General features: G+C 46.7%; 1 protein-coding gene across 1 annotated transcript in view; it reads left to right on the top strand.

Moving 5' to 3' along the window:
• The window catches only part of Polr3b (RNA polymerase III subunit B), a 108,189-nt gene extending 106,420 nt beyond the window's left edge, over positions 1-1,769 (top strand). The window contains exon 28 of the mRNA XM_032910451.1: positions 259-1,769. Within this exon, the coding sequence (XP_032766342.1) occupies positions 259-388 (130 nt within the window). The 3' untranslated portion in view covers positions 389-1,769. The remainder of the gene's footprint in view (positions 1-258) is intronic.
• Positions 1,770-17,170: the final 15,401 nt, after the last annotated feature.

Genomic DNA, 17,170 nt, shown 5'->3' with positions numbered 1-17,170 from the left:
TTTTTTTTTCAAACAGTGTATCAGCAAATGTTTTCTCTTATGAAGAGAATGTTCTAGAAATGTAGTTAATGGACTCCATTTGGAATGCTTTTAAACTGCAAGAAGTGCTTTGCACCATTCTTAATTTTGCATCCACCGATGTTCCTTTACTTTTCTGAGCCATCAGTACGTGCCTGACAGTGATGGGGGAGGAACGTAGTGGTACTGTGTGCAGTCTGTCCTTCCCGCCCCTCTGATGCATGCTGACTTGGGTTTCAGGTGTCACTACTGCAAGTCCTCGTGCCACGTGTCCTCCCTCCGCATCCCGTATGCCTGCAAGCTACTCTTCCAGGAGTTGCAGTCCATGAACATCATCCCCAGGTTGAAACTGGCCAAGTACAACGAGTAAAGATGTGCAGTGCTCACGAGGAGGGTGCAGCCTCGGCGGCCTGTGCAGCCAGAGGCAGAGGGCGCACGGTGACTTCTCTGCTCATTCTGCTTCCTGGAGAACGGCGAGGGCCAGCAGCAGCTGAGGTCCAGAGGCTGGCTTGACACCTTGGACCTGCATCCTCGAACCGCAGGAGGTGCTGGGCCCCACACAGCACAGCACTGTGTGGAGTCACACACAGATGGGCACAGGCTAGAGAAAGTGCCAGCGCCTATTAATTTTGTCATATGTTTGTTTGTTTGTTTGTTTGCGTTGAGTTGGAGCCTCACTCTATATCCCAGGCTGGATTGGAACTCACCCCAATCCTGCCTTCGTCTCCCACAAGTGCTGGAGTCATGTGTGTGAGCCAGCATATCTGGTTTGTTTATGTTATTATGTTTTAAAATTTACTTATTGGAAAAATCTTCCTCCTTAAAATTCCCCCCGACGTCCTCTGGTTAGCAGAACTCTGGGTTCTTGTCAGATGTGGAGGAAGTAAAGAATCATTTGAATTGGGACTAAGACGTTACCTCAGTCAGTCACGTGCCTGTTGCATATCTGTGACCTGAGTTCACCCCCAGCAGCCCGTGTAAGGGCTGGCCGTGGCACCTAACACCGTGTAAAATCCAGTACTGTGGGATGGCAGTGGGGAGCAGACAGGCAGGCCCCTGGCGCTTACTGACCAGCGCATAGCCAGTCAGTTTGCTGCAGATCCAGTGAGAGACCCCGTCGGCTTAAGTGGACAGTGACTGAGGAGGACCCCAGTGTCCCTCTGGCCTCCACACATACATACAAAGAATGGGTAGATTTGTGGGCACAACTTTTGCTAAGAGGGCAGCAAGTGACACGTGTGACTCTGGAAGGCCGGCGGTCACATCTTGCTGTCACACGCTGAGACTTTAATCTTGATGGAATGTGATCAGTGCCTTTTCAGAATCTCCTCCTTTATCTACTTCCTTTTGGACCTCCGGGATAGCTGGGTCTGGTCCATGGACACCTGGTCATCCCCTTACTTCCTGTCCAGTCCATTCCTGCCAGGATGGCAGTTGTCCATTCTCTCAGTTTATTCTTAACTGTAGTACCCTGAAGCCAGATAACTGTTTATACTGAGTCGCTTTATAAAGACAGAGTCCCAGAAGCATCCAGTGATGGCGCAGGCTACATTCTCCTGCCACACCAGCTACGCTCCTCAGAACACTGACCATGCACACCCCGAGAGGGTCAGACTCAAGTGTGCAGAGGCTGAGGAACGTGACGACTTTACAGATCTGCTCACCCTAGGCTCATCCGGATGAGTCACTGACCTGAAGACTCAACTCTGTTTTGTTTTCTTCACAATAAAGATGTGGTGGTCAGAGCGACACTCAGTCTGAGAGGCGACTGTGAGTGGGCAGCCTCTGTGCGTCTTCAGACACTCATGGGTATTGTGAGTCAGAGCAGAGTCAGACAGACGTCCACATCCTCCCCGCAGGGTTGGTCATCCCTGCAGATCTGCCGCCCCACTCTCCTTACTGATGGCCCCTCCATCATGTTACTATACCGGGGTGTGTGTGTGTGTGTGTGTGTGTGTGTGTGTGTGTGTGTGTGTGTGTGTGTGTGTGTGTGTGTGTGTGTGTGTGTGGTGTTGTTGGGCCTTCAGAAGGACTTTTTTCTTGGATGATCTTGCCCGATTCTACCAGATCCATCCAGGGCTGTTAACCCTGCAGTACCAGACCCATCCCATCATTGAAAGGTTGAGGCGTGTTCTAGGTTCTGACACCAGGACATCTGCTCAGCCCTTGGTACAATGCACTGTGCTAGGGCCACCAGGAGCAGGATGTGTATCTTCTTGGTGGAACACAGAACCCAGGAGAGGTGGCCCCAGCCCGTGGTCAGACCACAGTTAACCTCATCAGTGTTGCTGTCACACACTCAAGATCTCAAAGCACTTTCCAGGTGATTAGCTCCCTGTTACAGCTAGAGAAACCAAGGCAGAGTAGCCAACTCACACCCCACACCACACTACCACAGGGGGATGACAAGAGCTTCAAAACCTCAGGCTTGTGAGGCTTAACCCATGGTTCAAGGACAGTGCTCTGGTTTAGAAAGTCAGATGTCACTGGGTGTTACGTTTCCTGTAGATGAACATGGTCAGCTACCCCAGGCACTCGTGATCACCTGACTGAAGGAGGAGTTTACAGTTCTTCACGTGAGAGCGAGCCGGGGTGCAGCTCAGCCGTGTGCCACTTGCCTGGTACGCCCGTTCTGTGCCCAGCGCTTACACAGTTCCTTAGTGTTAGGGCAGGCGTGTTTTACGTCAGTCTAGGTCCATTGCTTCAGCAGCTACCGATTAGATCCTATTTATACCAGGGTGGGCAGTTCTGACAGGCAGTCCACGACCTTTTCCCCTGAAGGATTCTAACGGATTGGGCGAGACATGGGTGAAGTTGGAGTCTCACCCCAACACCCACCCTGACGCCACCTCTGCTTCAGCAGAGTCATCAGGCTGCAAAGACAGAGTCTCAGCCGTTGCCAAGGTACCCGACTGGACAGGCGGACATCCCACGCAGGAAGATGGGTCAGCTCAGGCTGCGGGGTGGCAGAATACCACAGGAGGGTGGCTCAGATGACAGATTTGTTTTCTCAGTTACGAAGGTTCAGAGCCCACGCCGGTCTGCAGGATGCTGTCAGCCAACCCCCCGATGGCTTTTCTTCCATGCACCCTCAGAACACCGCTTGGGCTCCCCTTAGAAGGACACCATCCCTGCTGGATTAGCATTCCGCTGGTCTGGTACACTTTAGTCCCTCAAAGCGTCTGCTCTCGGGACACAGCACATTGACAGGGCTTCAGCCTCAGAAAGCTGAGGAAACCGCCCAGTCCTTTGTACCCCTCAGTACTTCATCGCAGCACGGGCAGAAGTGTGGGGAATTCCTATCTAAGCCTCGTCACCAAAACAGCAAGTCCACTCCTAGTTGTAGCCAGTGGGAAGCGTGGTGGTGTGTGAGCGGGTGTATGTGTGTGGGTTTGCGGGTGTGAGATCGGTGTACACTGTGTTCCCAGCAGCATTGTCCTAGCCCCTGGTTTTACATAACCCCTGCCCACTAACAATAGCATAGCTTACAGTATATTCCCCTGGTGGAATATTACGTGGTGAAGAAGAGGAATTGCTATTACATGTAGTATCAATCATTCATCTCACAAATTAATTACTGGAAGAGGTCCCAAAGATTGCATATTTTGTTGGTTCTTTGTAGCCTTTGGTGATGCTGTGAGAGCAGGTCTCATGCAGTCCAGTCAGCCTCAAACTCTGTGTAGCCGTGAGTGGTCTTGACTTCGGATCCTCCCACCCTCACTCCTCAGTGCTGAAGTTGCAGTACACCCCGCCCCCTGCCTGGTTTAAGTGGTGCTGGGGATCCAACCAGGGCTTGTCGTGCTAGGCGAGCATGCTACCAGCTGAGCCAGGTTCCCAGTTTAGAGTCGAGCAGAATTGCTCTGTGACGTGAAGCCTCCATGGCAGTTCCCTGGGCAGTGGGCGGGCGGCTGAGTGGAATGTGCTAAGGTCCTGATGGCGGTGTGCATTGTGTGTGTGTTTGGTAATTCCTCACGTTATATATTCAGGGCTGCCTCTCCGTGCCCGCTTCCCCCTCTCTCCGGGGATAGCCGGCCCCTTGTACACCAGGCTGGGCTGGAGGGAGGGAGACTTTGTTCAGGGCCTCGGTCCACAGTGAGTTCATAGGCAAACAACACACATAGCTGGGAACGGCTGCGGAGAGCTGGTTCAGTTTACTGGGGGAGAAAGGGTAGTTATGCCCCTGGGGAGGGGACCAGGGCGTCTGGGTAGCAGTGTTGGAAGATGCCTCATCTACATACTCAGGGGCTGTAGTGTCAGGGTGAGGTAGGGGTGGGGAGACCTTGTAAGATCAAACAAGGAGTGAGGCCTGATAACAGTCTGGGTAACATTTTTTTTTTTAATAAAAAATTGTATTTACTTAGAAGCATTCAGAATGCCAACAAAGCAGCCACATTTTTTTTTTTTTTTTTTTGCAATTACAGAGTGGTATTCAGTTAACAGAACAATCACCTTCGTATAAGATGCATCAGAGACGATTGAAAATGAAAAAAGAAACCCAAAAATAAAACCAAAAGAAATAAAAAACCAAACTCCTGTCCCCATATATAACTAATTCATGCTGTGCACCAACAAGAACCTGCTTTAAATTTCCATGGCAACTTACAACCCCCAGACTGTACCAGGCACAGGTAGTGGCTACTGAAGATGCCACCAGGACAGGGCCAGCTAACGACACATTCGATAGTGTGTGAACTATGCAAAAAAAAAAAAAAAAAAGACACTGAACAGTTTAAAAACAAATCTTACACAGCCTTACATTTCAATTGTTTACTTTAAAAGGAATGAGTTGTGTATTGGCGGGGGGGGGGGTTAAATCCTGTATAGACAAAAAAAAAAAAACTGCGCTAGAACAAATTTACTCATCATCTTCTTCCTCATCCTCTTCATCCTCCTCATCGTCTTCCTCTTCCTTCTTTTTCTTTGTTCTCCCCAGCCTTGACCCTCCCCCCCTTTCAGATTTTCCTTTAGCTCTGTAGGCAGCGATATCCTCCTCGTTCTTCTCCTTCAGCTTGGCGCCGCCTTCTCCTTGGGCTGCTTGGCATCCATGGCAGTGTTGTTCCACGTCTCTCCTAGTTTCTTTGCGACATCACCAATGGAAAAGCCAGGACTTTTGGGCGGTACTCAGAACAGAGCAAGAAGGAGGCCCCTTGGCTGCATTGGGGTCCTTGAACTTCTTTTGGTCTCCCCTTTGGAGAGGGGGGGGAATGTAGGTTTTCATTTCTCTTTCATAAGGAGCCTTGTCAGCCATATTTCAGGTTTCCCCTTTTCTTTAGCAGACATGGCCTTCCACCTCTCTGAGCACTTCTTGGAGAACTCTGAGACGTTGACAGAAGCATCCGGGTGCTGCTTCTTGTGCTCCTCCCCACAGGTTTGCATAAAGCATGCATATGAAGACATTTTACCTCTCAGCTTCTTAGGATCTCCTTTGCCTGTGTTTAGTTGATTTGCAAGGCACAGAAGGGCCCCTGCGCTGTCTCTGTGGAGCTCGATGACAGAGTAACAATGTTACTAGCGTTGATGGTGGGGCATCTTTCAGATGCCAGGTTGGGAGAGAAGAGGGAGCCAGCGCCTGCCTTCCTTAGATGAGGTATCCAGGGATGAAGCTCTCCTCAGCCCTTCCCTGTTGATCCGTTAAGGACCCACAAAGGCCAGAGAGATGGCTGAGCAGTCACGATTCCCATCACTCACACTAGGAGACTCACAACGACCTGTAACCCCAGCTCCAAATGATCCAGCACCCCCTTCTGGCCTCTGTGGACACTGCATCCGTGTGCACATTAACATGCACAAAAAGTAATCTTTTTAAAGGTGTCGTATAATTTTTGCATTGGGTTTATGCTATTCTTTAATATCTTTTTTAAATTCACCAGGTAACTAAGCTGTTGAGGATATGTGCTGGCCTCATGGTTATGTGGTCTCAGATTGTCTTTGCTCCTTGAGTTTTCCCATCTTCAAAATAGAAGGATAATTGTACCACCCTGGGGCTCTTTTTAAGATTATATGTGATCATGTGCCTGACCCAAAACAGAGCCTGACACAGGCCAGAATCAGACCCCACATAGATAGGAAGCTCACTGACTGACTGGTCCCCTTGGCCCCCAGGGTTTGTCAGTTCAGGAAGCAGTGGCAGAACAGCACAGGGGAACCCAGGCTCTTTTGAATGGGGAGTTTGGGCCAAGTGCAAAAGTTTTCCAAAGCAGTGTTTGGACCCTGCTTCCCGGCTGTGATGAGGAATGACAGCGACTGAGTTAGAGAACGCGCTTGCTAGGAATCACCGTTTACCACTGACATCAAAGTGGGGTGAGTTGTCAGCGCTGGAACCCCGGCTGTTTCCCGAAGCCCACAGAATACTTCCATGTGCAGGAGTCCGCACCGTTTCTAACAAGCTCCTGATTGGGTGCTACATAACGGGCCCCATTTGGCTGACACCTTTATTTGCGGTAATGAGTCACACAAGACTTTAAGGCGTGTGGCTGGGCTCCTCCACGTGGGCTCAGCCCCTTCTGCTGTGAACTGCGATGGTCAGAAAAGCAACTGTAAAAATCACACCTCTCCCCGCTCTGGATTGACTCCATGTGTGTCTTACGAAAATGTGTATTTCATTTGTCGACTGCGAGTTGTTGGGACTTTTACTACACCAGACCACGGGGCCAAGATGGGTGGGAAATCAAAGTCACACTCCTTTGAAGAGGAAGTTTTAAATAGGGTGGGAGAGGGGGAGAAGTGGCAGTCAAGAAGTATATTGTTTGTTACCAAAGCCAAGCTACCAATCTGATGTGGGACTCCAGAAGCAGTTAACAGACCGGCTTCAGGAAATCAGATTTGTGACTTGGGATAGCACGGTAGAAAATTCCAGAACAACGTGCAACTCGCCTTTTCACGCCACTCTAAGTTGTGAAGTTGAAGCCTCTTTAAATCTATGAAACAGCTGCCATTTTATGCTCAATAAATTCTAAGTCAGGTTTACTCCCAACCATCCAAGCGAACGGAGGTGAGGGGAATTAAGGCGGGTGATGGGACCAGAATCGGTTGAGACTGTTTTCAGACGCCAGTCCCTACTTCCCCTTCCATGGTGAACCTGAACTGCCAGCCCTTCTGGAGACTCACTGAGTGTTCAGAAGCTCACAGCTCCTGGCTCTATCCCAGCTGCTCCATTCAGTCCCATCCCTGGCAATGCCACCTCTAAGTCATTGCAAATGTGGCCTCCTTAGGCAATAGGGAGAACTTGAGGCTTGGGTTTCTCAACTCTTTTGGATGAGGGAGCCTACCAGAGCCAGGGAAGCACAGAGTGACCTTAGAGCTGCTTTCCAAAATGGAAGGGGAGTGTTGATGGCAGCTTATGTGAGGGCACAGAGGCCCTGGGAGAGCCCCAAGTTGTCTTTAGTAAGCCGGGCCTCAGCTTTCTCATATGTTCAAGAGAATCTGCAGGTGTTACAGGACCTTTTAAATGAAATCAAGGATAGTAACCATACAAGCATGCATACACACACACACACACACACACACACACACACACACACACACACACACACATTCTGTTTCCTGCTTGGGTGGACTTGAAAGCTGTCATAGCCACCCCTTGGCAAACCTGCCTTTATCCTGGCTTGACAAGACCACCAGCTAGGAGACCAGTGCATGCTGTGGTCACAAGCAGGGTGGCAGGACTCAGCCACCTTCAGGTCCTGGTGCCACCACCTCCTACTTCTATGATCTTGGCCATATTAGTTTGCCTGGGTCTCCTTCCTCATCCGTGAAAGAGGACAATAATAAGACTGGCTTGGGGCCGGCCCAGTCCATCTGCTGGAGCCGCAAAGTAAGTGTTCAATAAATATCCGCTATGGTGATTCATCGGAAGTGGCATCCTAATGGAACCTATTTGCCAGCCCTCAGATGGACTCTTCAGTGATGTCACACTTCAGGGGAACAGCCTGGTGTGTGGATACCAGAGCTGTAATCTTACAGTGACTGTTTGACATTTTTGTTCAGATGTTACCAGGTAGGCCTGTGGGGATGACTCAGTCAGAAAAGCATGATGTCCTGAATTTGCTCCCCAGAACACGTGTAAAATGCTGTGCATGGAGGCTAGGGAGATGTCATACAGACCAGAGCTCAGCTCCCCACAATTTGCATAAATGGTGGGTAGATATGGCAGCCCTCCTGTAATTCCAGCACCAGGCGGCAGAGAAGGTCCCAGAGCATGCTGGGTAGCAGGCTTATCTCAGTGATCTCCAGGTTTGACTGAGCAACTGAATCGGTGAATAAGGCGGAAGAGAGATGGATGATCCTAGGGGCAGCCTCAGACCTCCACATCCGTGTTCACACAAGCGTACATGCAGGCACACACAACCCCCACACACATGCACACACGTGCCCCAAAATGAAACTGGGGTGGGGGACCCGCAAGGCATAGTGACATGCTGTCAAATCTCAGCACTGGGGAGGTACAGACAAATGGATCCTTGGGGCTCACTAACCGGCCAGCCTGGGCTAACTGATGGGCTCTAAAACCTAAAGGAGATGGGCAGTATGTCCAAGGATGGCACTGTCCTCTGCCCTCTGCATGCACGCACATGAACACACACACACACACACACACACACACACACACACACACACACACACACACAACACGCACGCACGCACTCAGAATAAAGATCATCTTCCCAAAAAACCTTTGGTTACGATGGAGACAGAGTCAAAAGCTGTGGCAGAGTGAAGGGAAAGGCCTCTTGACTGGCAGGAGCAAAGAGCTGGAAGTGCTTCCCTAAGGCTGAGCCTGTAGAGCATTTCTGTAAGTGCAGGAATCTGGAGATGTGCATATGGCCTCTCAGGGCTTCCCACCCAGTATCCCTGCTGCTGCATGTGACCAGATCGTAGAAATGTTTGTGCGTGCAAATATTCAGCTCTGTGCGGAGGACTTGGCATTCAAGTCCCCTTCACAAGAATCCAGTGACCTGCATGAGAAAGAATTTGTGCATGAAGGAATCCTTGGCTTATGCGCAAAGGAAAAAGTCTCCCCTGGAAAAATGCAGGCCTTACACATTTAGCAGACCCTTGTGTCCACAGAAACAGTCAGCGCCAATTAGGCGACTGCTGGCAGATCAGAAGCAAGAGCCCGCACATGAAACAGGGTGCGGGGAGACTGCCGCCTTCTATCTCTGAGTTATGGGCGGCCAAGCTTACCTCCCCCCTGTGTCCAATCTGCCCTGAGCTTTTCCTGCTGTGGACCAGAGGCCCCAGGGACGTCTACACACCCCAGTTTCCTTGCAGCTTACTGATTCCTTTCTCACATGAATGAGAAACGCCTTTGATTTTGAAGACTCACGTCTGTTTTGTGTAACACTTAACCGATGTGCCAGAGTCATCCTGTACCTTAAAGGAGGTCTTGCACTGGGTTATTAAAATCAGTCCTTCTGGGAAGAGTCAGTCACTTTGCTCACTTACAGGATAACCGTCCACCTCTCCTAATGGTATTTATCTCGTTAAACCTGGATTAAGGAGCCAAGGAGAGGCTGACCAGCAGCTGCAAGCCAGCCCGAGGCCTGGATGGGCTTGGGCAAGCCACAAGAGGGGCATCAAAGAAGTAATAGGTTCTGCTGGTCCGCTGATCTGGAGTCCGCAAGCCTCCCAGCCCTCTCTTCCGTGAAACCCCCGCCGAGGAGCAGTCATTCTAGTCAGACCATGCCGAGCCAAGAGAGACCTGAAACCAGTTCATTTGTCTGGTATAACGGTTGGTTACTCATTGAGGTTCCCTAACTCCGGATAGGCTAAGGGGAAATCAAGCCATTCATCTGCTCCACCAGACAAAATTCTGCTTTCTAAATACCAAGCTGTCTACTGGGACTGCAGGAATGAGCTACACGATCTACTTGCTCTCCGGGCACTCGGCAGAGGCAACGACACAGAAAAGCTTAGGGAGGGGGCCTGGGGTTCACGTGTCTAACATTGGCAAGTTCTACTACAGGCTCAGCATATAGGAAGGAGATGAGTGGGAAAAGGAAAGCCACACCAGGTCTCTGTGGTCAAGTCACCTCTCCCCGCTGCTCCTGAGTGAGTCACTGAAATAAAAGGGTTCTGGGTTTATTTCGAAGTGTGTCTGTGTGTGTGTCCACCCACTTGCCCACCTGTCTGTCCGTCCATCTGTCCGTCTGTCCATCCATCTGTCTATCACCCTGTAAACCCACACTTTAAGGCACTGTTCCATTGGATGCTCAGCCAGAGACGTAACTGACTCTTCCAGTGCCTCTCAGCTTACATGGTCTTTGGGGATGACTGACTTCGTGGGCTTTCCACTCTGGATGCCGGCCGGCTCTAGAAACCGGCTGCAACACTACATTCTTCTACCAGGCTGCCGGTGGCATTCCAGAAAGGACGCTCTTGAGCAGTCAGGACACAGTTCCCAGAGGAGGCTACTGCGCCCACTAATTTCAGATGGAATGGACATTAGCCAATGGAAAAATGACCTAAAGTGGGGTCCTGTGCAGCAAGTAAGGCGGTGGACTCTTGTGGGAGTAGAGACAGAGAGCAAGAGAGTGTCTAAGTTCTAATGTGTACAGAGTGAACCTCCAAGACAAGGAGAGGCTGGCCAGGAGCCATTGTTGGGGCCGGGTGCCAGAGTTGGCAGTTCATCTGATGAGACACAGGGCTGTGGACAGATAGGTGGTTCCTAATGATTGAGAGCACGAGAAGGGCGCTCTCTCTGCCCCTCTCCCTCCCCTTCCCCTCTCCCCTCCCCTTTCCCCTCACTCCCTGCTGAATAAGTTCCACTGTATGTCTATACCACATTTTCTATGTTTGTTTGTCCATCAGTAGCTAGCTCTGTTGATCCTATGCTACTCTAAACGGCACTGCAGTAAACACGTGAGTACAATGTCCCTCCACCATACTAACTTCTGGCGCTTTGGGTATATGCCCAGTGTTGGGATTGCCAGGTCACATGACAGCTCTGGTTCTAGTTTTGAGGTGCCTCTATTCTGCTTTCCACAATGGCTACACTAATTTATATTCCCGTCAACAATGTAGGAGAATCCCCATTTTCCACATCCTTGCCAATATTTCTCTTTGTCTTTCGGATAATAGCGATTCTAACTGTGGCAGTATGACGTATCCTCTGCTTTTGATTTGCATTTCCCCTGAGGATAAGCAGTGTAGAGTGGTTTCCTATACATGTTAGCCATTTGAGAAATGTCTGCTCCTGTCGTTGACCCGTTTTTTTTTTTTTTTCAATCATATCATTTGCTTTGAGTTTTTGTTTGTTTGTTTTGTCTTGTCTTGTGTTTCGTTTCTGTTGGGATGGTGTTTGGGTTTCTTATATAATTTGTAGATTAATCCCAGTTGAATGAAAGCTTGCAAACATCTCTCCCACTTGTAGGTGATGTCTTCCTCCTGCTGATTGTTTCTTTTGCTCCACAAAAGCTCTTTAAATTAGGCGTGATACCACTTGTTAATTTTTGTTTCTGGTGCCCATGACTTGGGGAAGACTTACAGACCAATGCCCTGAAGCATTCATTCTCTTTATTTTCTTCCAACAGATTCACGATTTATAGTTCATCCCTCTGTCTGTGCTATCAGCTATGTACAATACCTAGATCATCCGAGATTGCAAAATGTAATCCAGGCCCCATCGCTTCTCCTTCATGGAGTAGCAAGGACACACTTCTTGAATAGATACTTTTCCTCATCAACTGTGGGGGTTCACAGGTCAATTTCTCAAAATAAAGGTCACCTACTTGATACTCTCTCATACAGGTTGTCAAAATATGAATTAGTTTTCTAACCTTCTTCAGTGGGAACCAGTGGGTTTGGAGTTTGATGTTGTGAACTTATGGGTCACAGATACTCTATGGTTAAAATTCACTGTGGTTATTCTCCTTCTGATGCTCAAGTTGGCCAATCAATGCCCAGAAGCCGTTCACATTGACTCTTGAGTCTACAAAAGCTCAGTAGAACTCGAATATGCTTGCCTTGTGGTATGCCATAATTCTCCAGTCCCTTATGACACATTTCCTGTCTCAGGCCTGGGCTCAACCATTTCTCTTTCAGCCAATTTCCTTTTGTAGGAAATATTTCAAGATGCGAATCCAGGTGGTAGGGCTGCTCGCTACTGTTGAATAAGCACTTGTTTCTATGCATTTTTCGTGACTTGAGATGATAGAAGATAGATAGATAGATAGATAGATAGATAGATAGATAGATAGATAGATGATAGGGATAGATAGATGATAGGGATAGATAGATGACAGATAGATAAATAGATAGAGATAGATAGATGATAGAGAAATAGATAGATAGATAGATAGATAGATAGATGAGAGATAAATGATAGAGATAGATGATAGATAGATAGAAATAGATAGATGGTAGAGAGATAAATAGATATAGATAGATAGATGATAGATGATAGAGATAGATAGATAGATGATAGATATAGATAGATGATAGATATAGATAGATAGATGATAGATATAGATAGTAGATAGATAATAGATAGATGATAGAGAAATAGATTGATAGATGATAGAGACAGATAGATGACAGATAGATAGATAGATGATAGAGAAATAGATAGAAGATAGATAGATGATAGAGAAATAAATAGATAGATAGATGATAGAGATAGATAAATATAGAGATAGAAGATAGATAGATAGAAATAGATGATAGATAGATGATAGATAGATAGATGATAGATGGATAGATAGATAGATGATAGATGGTAGATATAGATAGATAGATAGATAGATGATAGATAGATGATAGATAGATGGTAGATATAGATAGATGATAGATAGATAGGTGATAGATATAGATAGATGATAGATAGATAGATAGATGATTGATAGATAATAGAAGATAGCTATAGGTGATACATAGGTAGATGATAAATGGATAGATAGATGATAGATATAAGTAGATGATAGATTAGATATAAATGCATAGGTAGATGGATAGATAGATGGGTGGATATACATAGATGATAGACACATGTATATATATATATATATATATATATATATATATACATACATACACACATATGTAACACGTCATCACAAGCTATGGTCTGAATGCACTTGTTCAATTTCAGGTGTTATACGCATGACTGTATAGAGGCGATTAGATCATTGAAGCTCCCCCTCCCCTGAATGTCAGGGAAAGAAGCTTCCTGCCACTGTTTGTGAGTTCCTAAACCCTTTAACACTGTCCGAAAGAAAGCTATAAGCTATCTCAGTTTAGACAGGGACGACCATAATGAGTTAGTAGGAAGCCTTATCTATTGATAAAAGGAGACAAGGCTCTAAAACAACAGCAAAAATCCAGCCCTTAATGCATCTGCAGCTGAAATAAATCACCAACATGGATGAAGGGAAAGACAATGAAAGGAAAGTAGACGACCCCGCCCTGGGGTTCTCTGGCAGCAGCTGACAGATCAGCAGTCAGGAGCAACGTGGTTGACTGGAAGGGCAGACTCGGTTGCGTGGCTAGAACGGTCCATTCAACAGCAGCAGTTCTCAAGGTCACAAGGCTGCTCGTCAGGATAGGCGTGCACTGTGCCGTCAACCACCACGGGAGCTGCGTGAAGAAACGGTGCTGGGGCAGGTTTGTAGCCCAGAGGACTCCATAGAGTTTTCTGCCCTAGCACCTTACACAGATGCAGCCCAAAACAAAACCCTAGCAAGGTAGGTTGTGGGAAATGAGGAAAGGATTATGAAGTTTGCATGGGAAAGCCTAAGGCTAAACCAAGAAAGACAACTCCTAAAAAGGAAGAAGGGGAGGACTAGGGCTACATGATTTTAACGTTTAATACAAAGTAACAATCCAGACAGCGTGGCACTGACAAAGGATTCCGCACACAGATTTGCAGCTTTACAAAGTGAAGGCTCAGACTTCCACAAAAGTAGAAAGGCCTGCCAATGGGGAATGAATACTTTATCCAAAACCGAGGCTGGAATAAAATAAAAATGGAATAATAATAATAATAATAATAATAATAATAATAATAATAATAATAATAAATAAATTAATAAATAAATAAATTAGAAATGAACCTGAATGCAGGCCTTACATCTTTCACAAACATTAAATCAGAATGGACCCTAGACTTAGATATGAAATTCAAACTCACAAAAAAAAAGTTTGGAAAACTTTGAATTCAGAAAAAAAAAATTCTTTTGGTTGGTTGGTTGGTTGATTAGTTGGGTGTTTTGTTTTGTTGTTTGTTTTGTTTTATTTAGACAAGGTTTCTCTGTGTACTCTTGGATGTCCTAGACTCCCTTATATAGACCAGGCTGGACTCAAACTCACTGAAGGCCCCTAAGTCAATGACAGAAGTCAAGACAATGCCCACCACAGTGCTCAACTGGAGGACATGCAAAACAAAACCTAGAGTGTCTAGACAATGATGATTAGGGATATGTTCACATTTAAGACTTAAGAGATAACAAAGCCACGTGGAAAAACTAAAACCTAAAACTAACACTTGTCAATAGTATAGAGTGGAGATAGATTAATTCATAATCTTGCTCAAGGAATTAGAACAAGAAGAGAACAGTAGACAAGGAGAGCAGAAGGAAAAGGCCAAATTTACTATATCAGAGTACCAAGGAGCTCTAGAAACAAGAGTTACTGTATTAGAACATCGAGGAGCTGTAGAAACAAGAGTTACTGTATTAGAGCATCAAGGAGTTCTAGAAACAAGAGTTACTGTATTAGAGCATCGAGGAGCTCTAGAAACAAGTGTTACTGTATTAGAACATCGAGGAGCTCTAGAAACAAAAGTTACTGTATTAGAGCATCAAGGAGCTCTAGAAACAAGTGTTACTGTATTAGAGCATGGAGAAACTCTACGACCGAGAGTTACTGTATTTGAGCACCAAGGAGCTCTAGAAACAAGAGTGTAATCAAGAGAAATGGAGGAGAAATAATAAGACAGGAAACCCAAATTTCCGAGCCAATTAAAACAGTTGTGAGTCTTAATTATTTGATTTTAAAAAAAGGATTAGGATGATTTTCCGAGAAAATATAAATGCCTAATATTCATCTTAGAAAGAAAGAGGCTTCCGATAGGCTAATATATAAAATAAAATAAATATCTTTAAATGCATAGCTGTGTGATGATGTCACAGGTGGGGCAGGTACAAGACAGAAGGAGGCCTGTCATTAGACGAAGAGGAAGGATGGGTGGGAGTAAAGTTTGAAGGAAGAGGAGGAGACCGGAATGGAATGGAAGAGGGGAGGAGACTGCAGAGAAGCCATGGCGGAGAGAACATGGAAGCTGGTTTTAAGATTCCACTCTGTATTTACAGTTGTTATAAATGTTCTTAAGGGATGGATGTGTACAGGGCTTTGAATGTTTAGGTGGGCAATTATATCTTATCAACTGGATCAAAGGTTATTGTGTTGTGTGGTCTTTCATGTCGTGAGTTAAGTGTAAGAAAGTGTGCGGCGGCTAGAGACACTGGGCCACCATGGAATTGGGATGTGTGCTTCTGGCAAGATATCTACCAGATACCGTGGGGCACTGTGGTGCTGGACCTAGTGGGGTAAAAGACAGCCTTTTCTTAAAAAATATATTTTTACAACAACACATAGCAAGTTATTTTTCATGGAAAACAGTCCAGCAGGGTCCCAGTAAGTTTAGATACTAGTATGTATTTTTCTCTGGTGTATTAAAAAACACACCTATGAAAGTTCATGCCTTGAGGTTCCACTGTTCCCGTACAGGCAGCCATAATGAACCAACACACAGACAAAAAAATCCAACAAACAGATCTAGGCTCAAAAAAAAAAAAAAAAAAAAAAAAAAAAAAAACCAAAGCATAAACACAAAAACAAACCAAAACAAAAAACAACTGAACACCTCAGGGAGCTGAGGCCGGGAGAGAAAGAGAAAGTGGAACTCTCTAGTAAAGACACAGACCGGCTGGGCTTGTGGCTAGCCACACCCTGGAAGCCTAACTTATGCTGGGTGATAGGGCCTAACAATGTTGTGCCTCTAGGGCTGTCACCAGAAAAGAGGGGCTGCAGGGGGCTCCACACCCTGGAAAGGTGACCCATCACCACTAGGGCTGCCAGGAACAAGGTTCCAGTGAAAGTCTGGTCCCAGGGAAGAGCAGACACAGCATGTTTATGACCCGAAACTAAACTGTACTGTCCACAGGGTATGCGTATAGAGGCCGGTGGACAGCTTTCGGGGGTCAGTTCTCTTCTTCCACCTATGGGTTCCATGATGGAACTCTGGGCAACGAGTGTCTTTATACACGAGCCTTTTCTCTCCAGACCCATGATCATTTTAGCTGACAGACTCCCCTCCCCCACCAAATTCAGGGCCTTAATGGGAAGAAAGTGGGGTGTGGTATACTGTGTGTGCGTGTGTGTGTGTATGTGTGTGTGTGTGTGTATCTGTGTGTGTGTGTCTCTCTCTCTCTCTGTGTGTGTGTGTCTGTCTCTCTCTCTCTCTCTCTCTCTCTCTCTCTCTCTCTCTCTCTCTCTGTGTGTGTGTGTGTGTGTGTGTGTGCGTGTGTGTGTGTGTGTGTAGAAATGGTTCCTATAAGGAAGGAGAATATAGAATATTTGGGACAGGAATTTAGATGTTAAATATTTCATAGCAGACACTGTTTTACATATTTGGTTTTGTTAGCATGTAACATAAAAGCATGCTTTCTTTTAAAACACGAAAAGCTGCATAGACTAGGAGAATTTCAACCCTTGAACTCAGGAACAATCGTTCCCATACTTACAATCAGAGAAAAGTGACAAACCGAACAGCACTGAGTGCACCCCTTGGAGGATGACCTTGCGGGGCCAAGTGCCTTCCAAAGGATGCAGGAGGAGGAGGAGGCCCCAGAGAGGCCGGGAGCCAAGAGTTCTGCCCAGGACTGATGGGGCAGGAGCCCCGTGAGCTGACAGGAAGACATGAATGGTGGTTTTCATGAATCGCTGGGGTTCGGCACGAACAGTGTGAACCACCGCAGGAGGGAGAAGCTCCCAGGGACCCCAGTCTTCAACACTGCCCTTCCCGTAACCCCACCAGGTTCTCACGGCTAAGATCTAAGAACGACCCCTTTATGGCTCTAACGGAGAAGACTCATAGTTATAAAATATGTCCAGAGCTGTTTCCATAACAAAAGCACACACTCCGGGATGAGGACTT

Source organism: Rattus rattus, chromosome 1 (assembly GCF_011064425.1).
Source record: "Rattus rattus isolate New Zealand chromosome 1, Rrattus_CSIRO_v1, whole genome shotgun sequence".
In the NCBI taxonomy this organism is placed as follows: Eukaryota; Metazoa; Chordata; class Mammalia; order Rodentia; family Muridae; genus Rattus; species Rattus rattus.
This window is presented reverse-complemented; position numbering and strand designations above follow the sequence as displayed.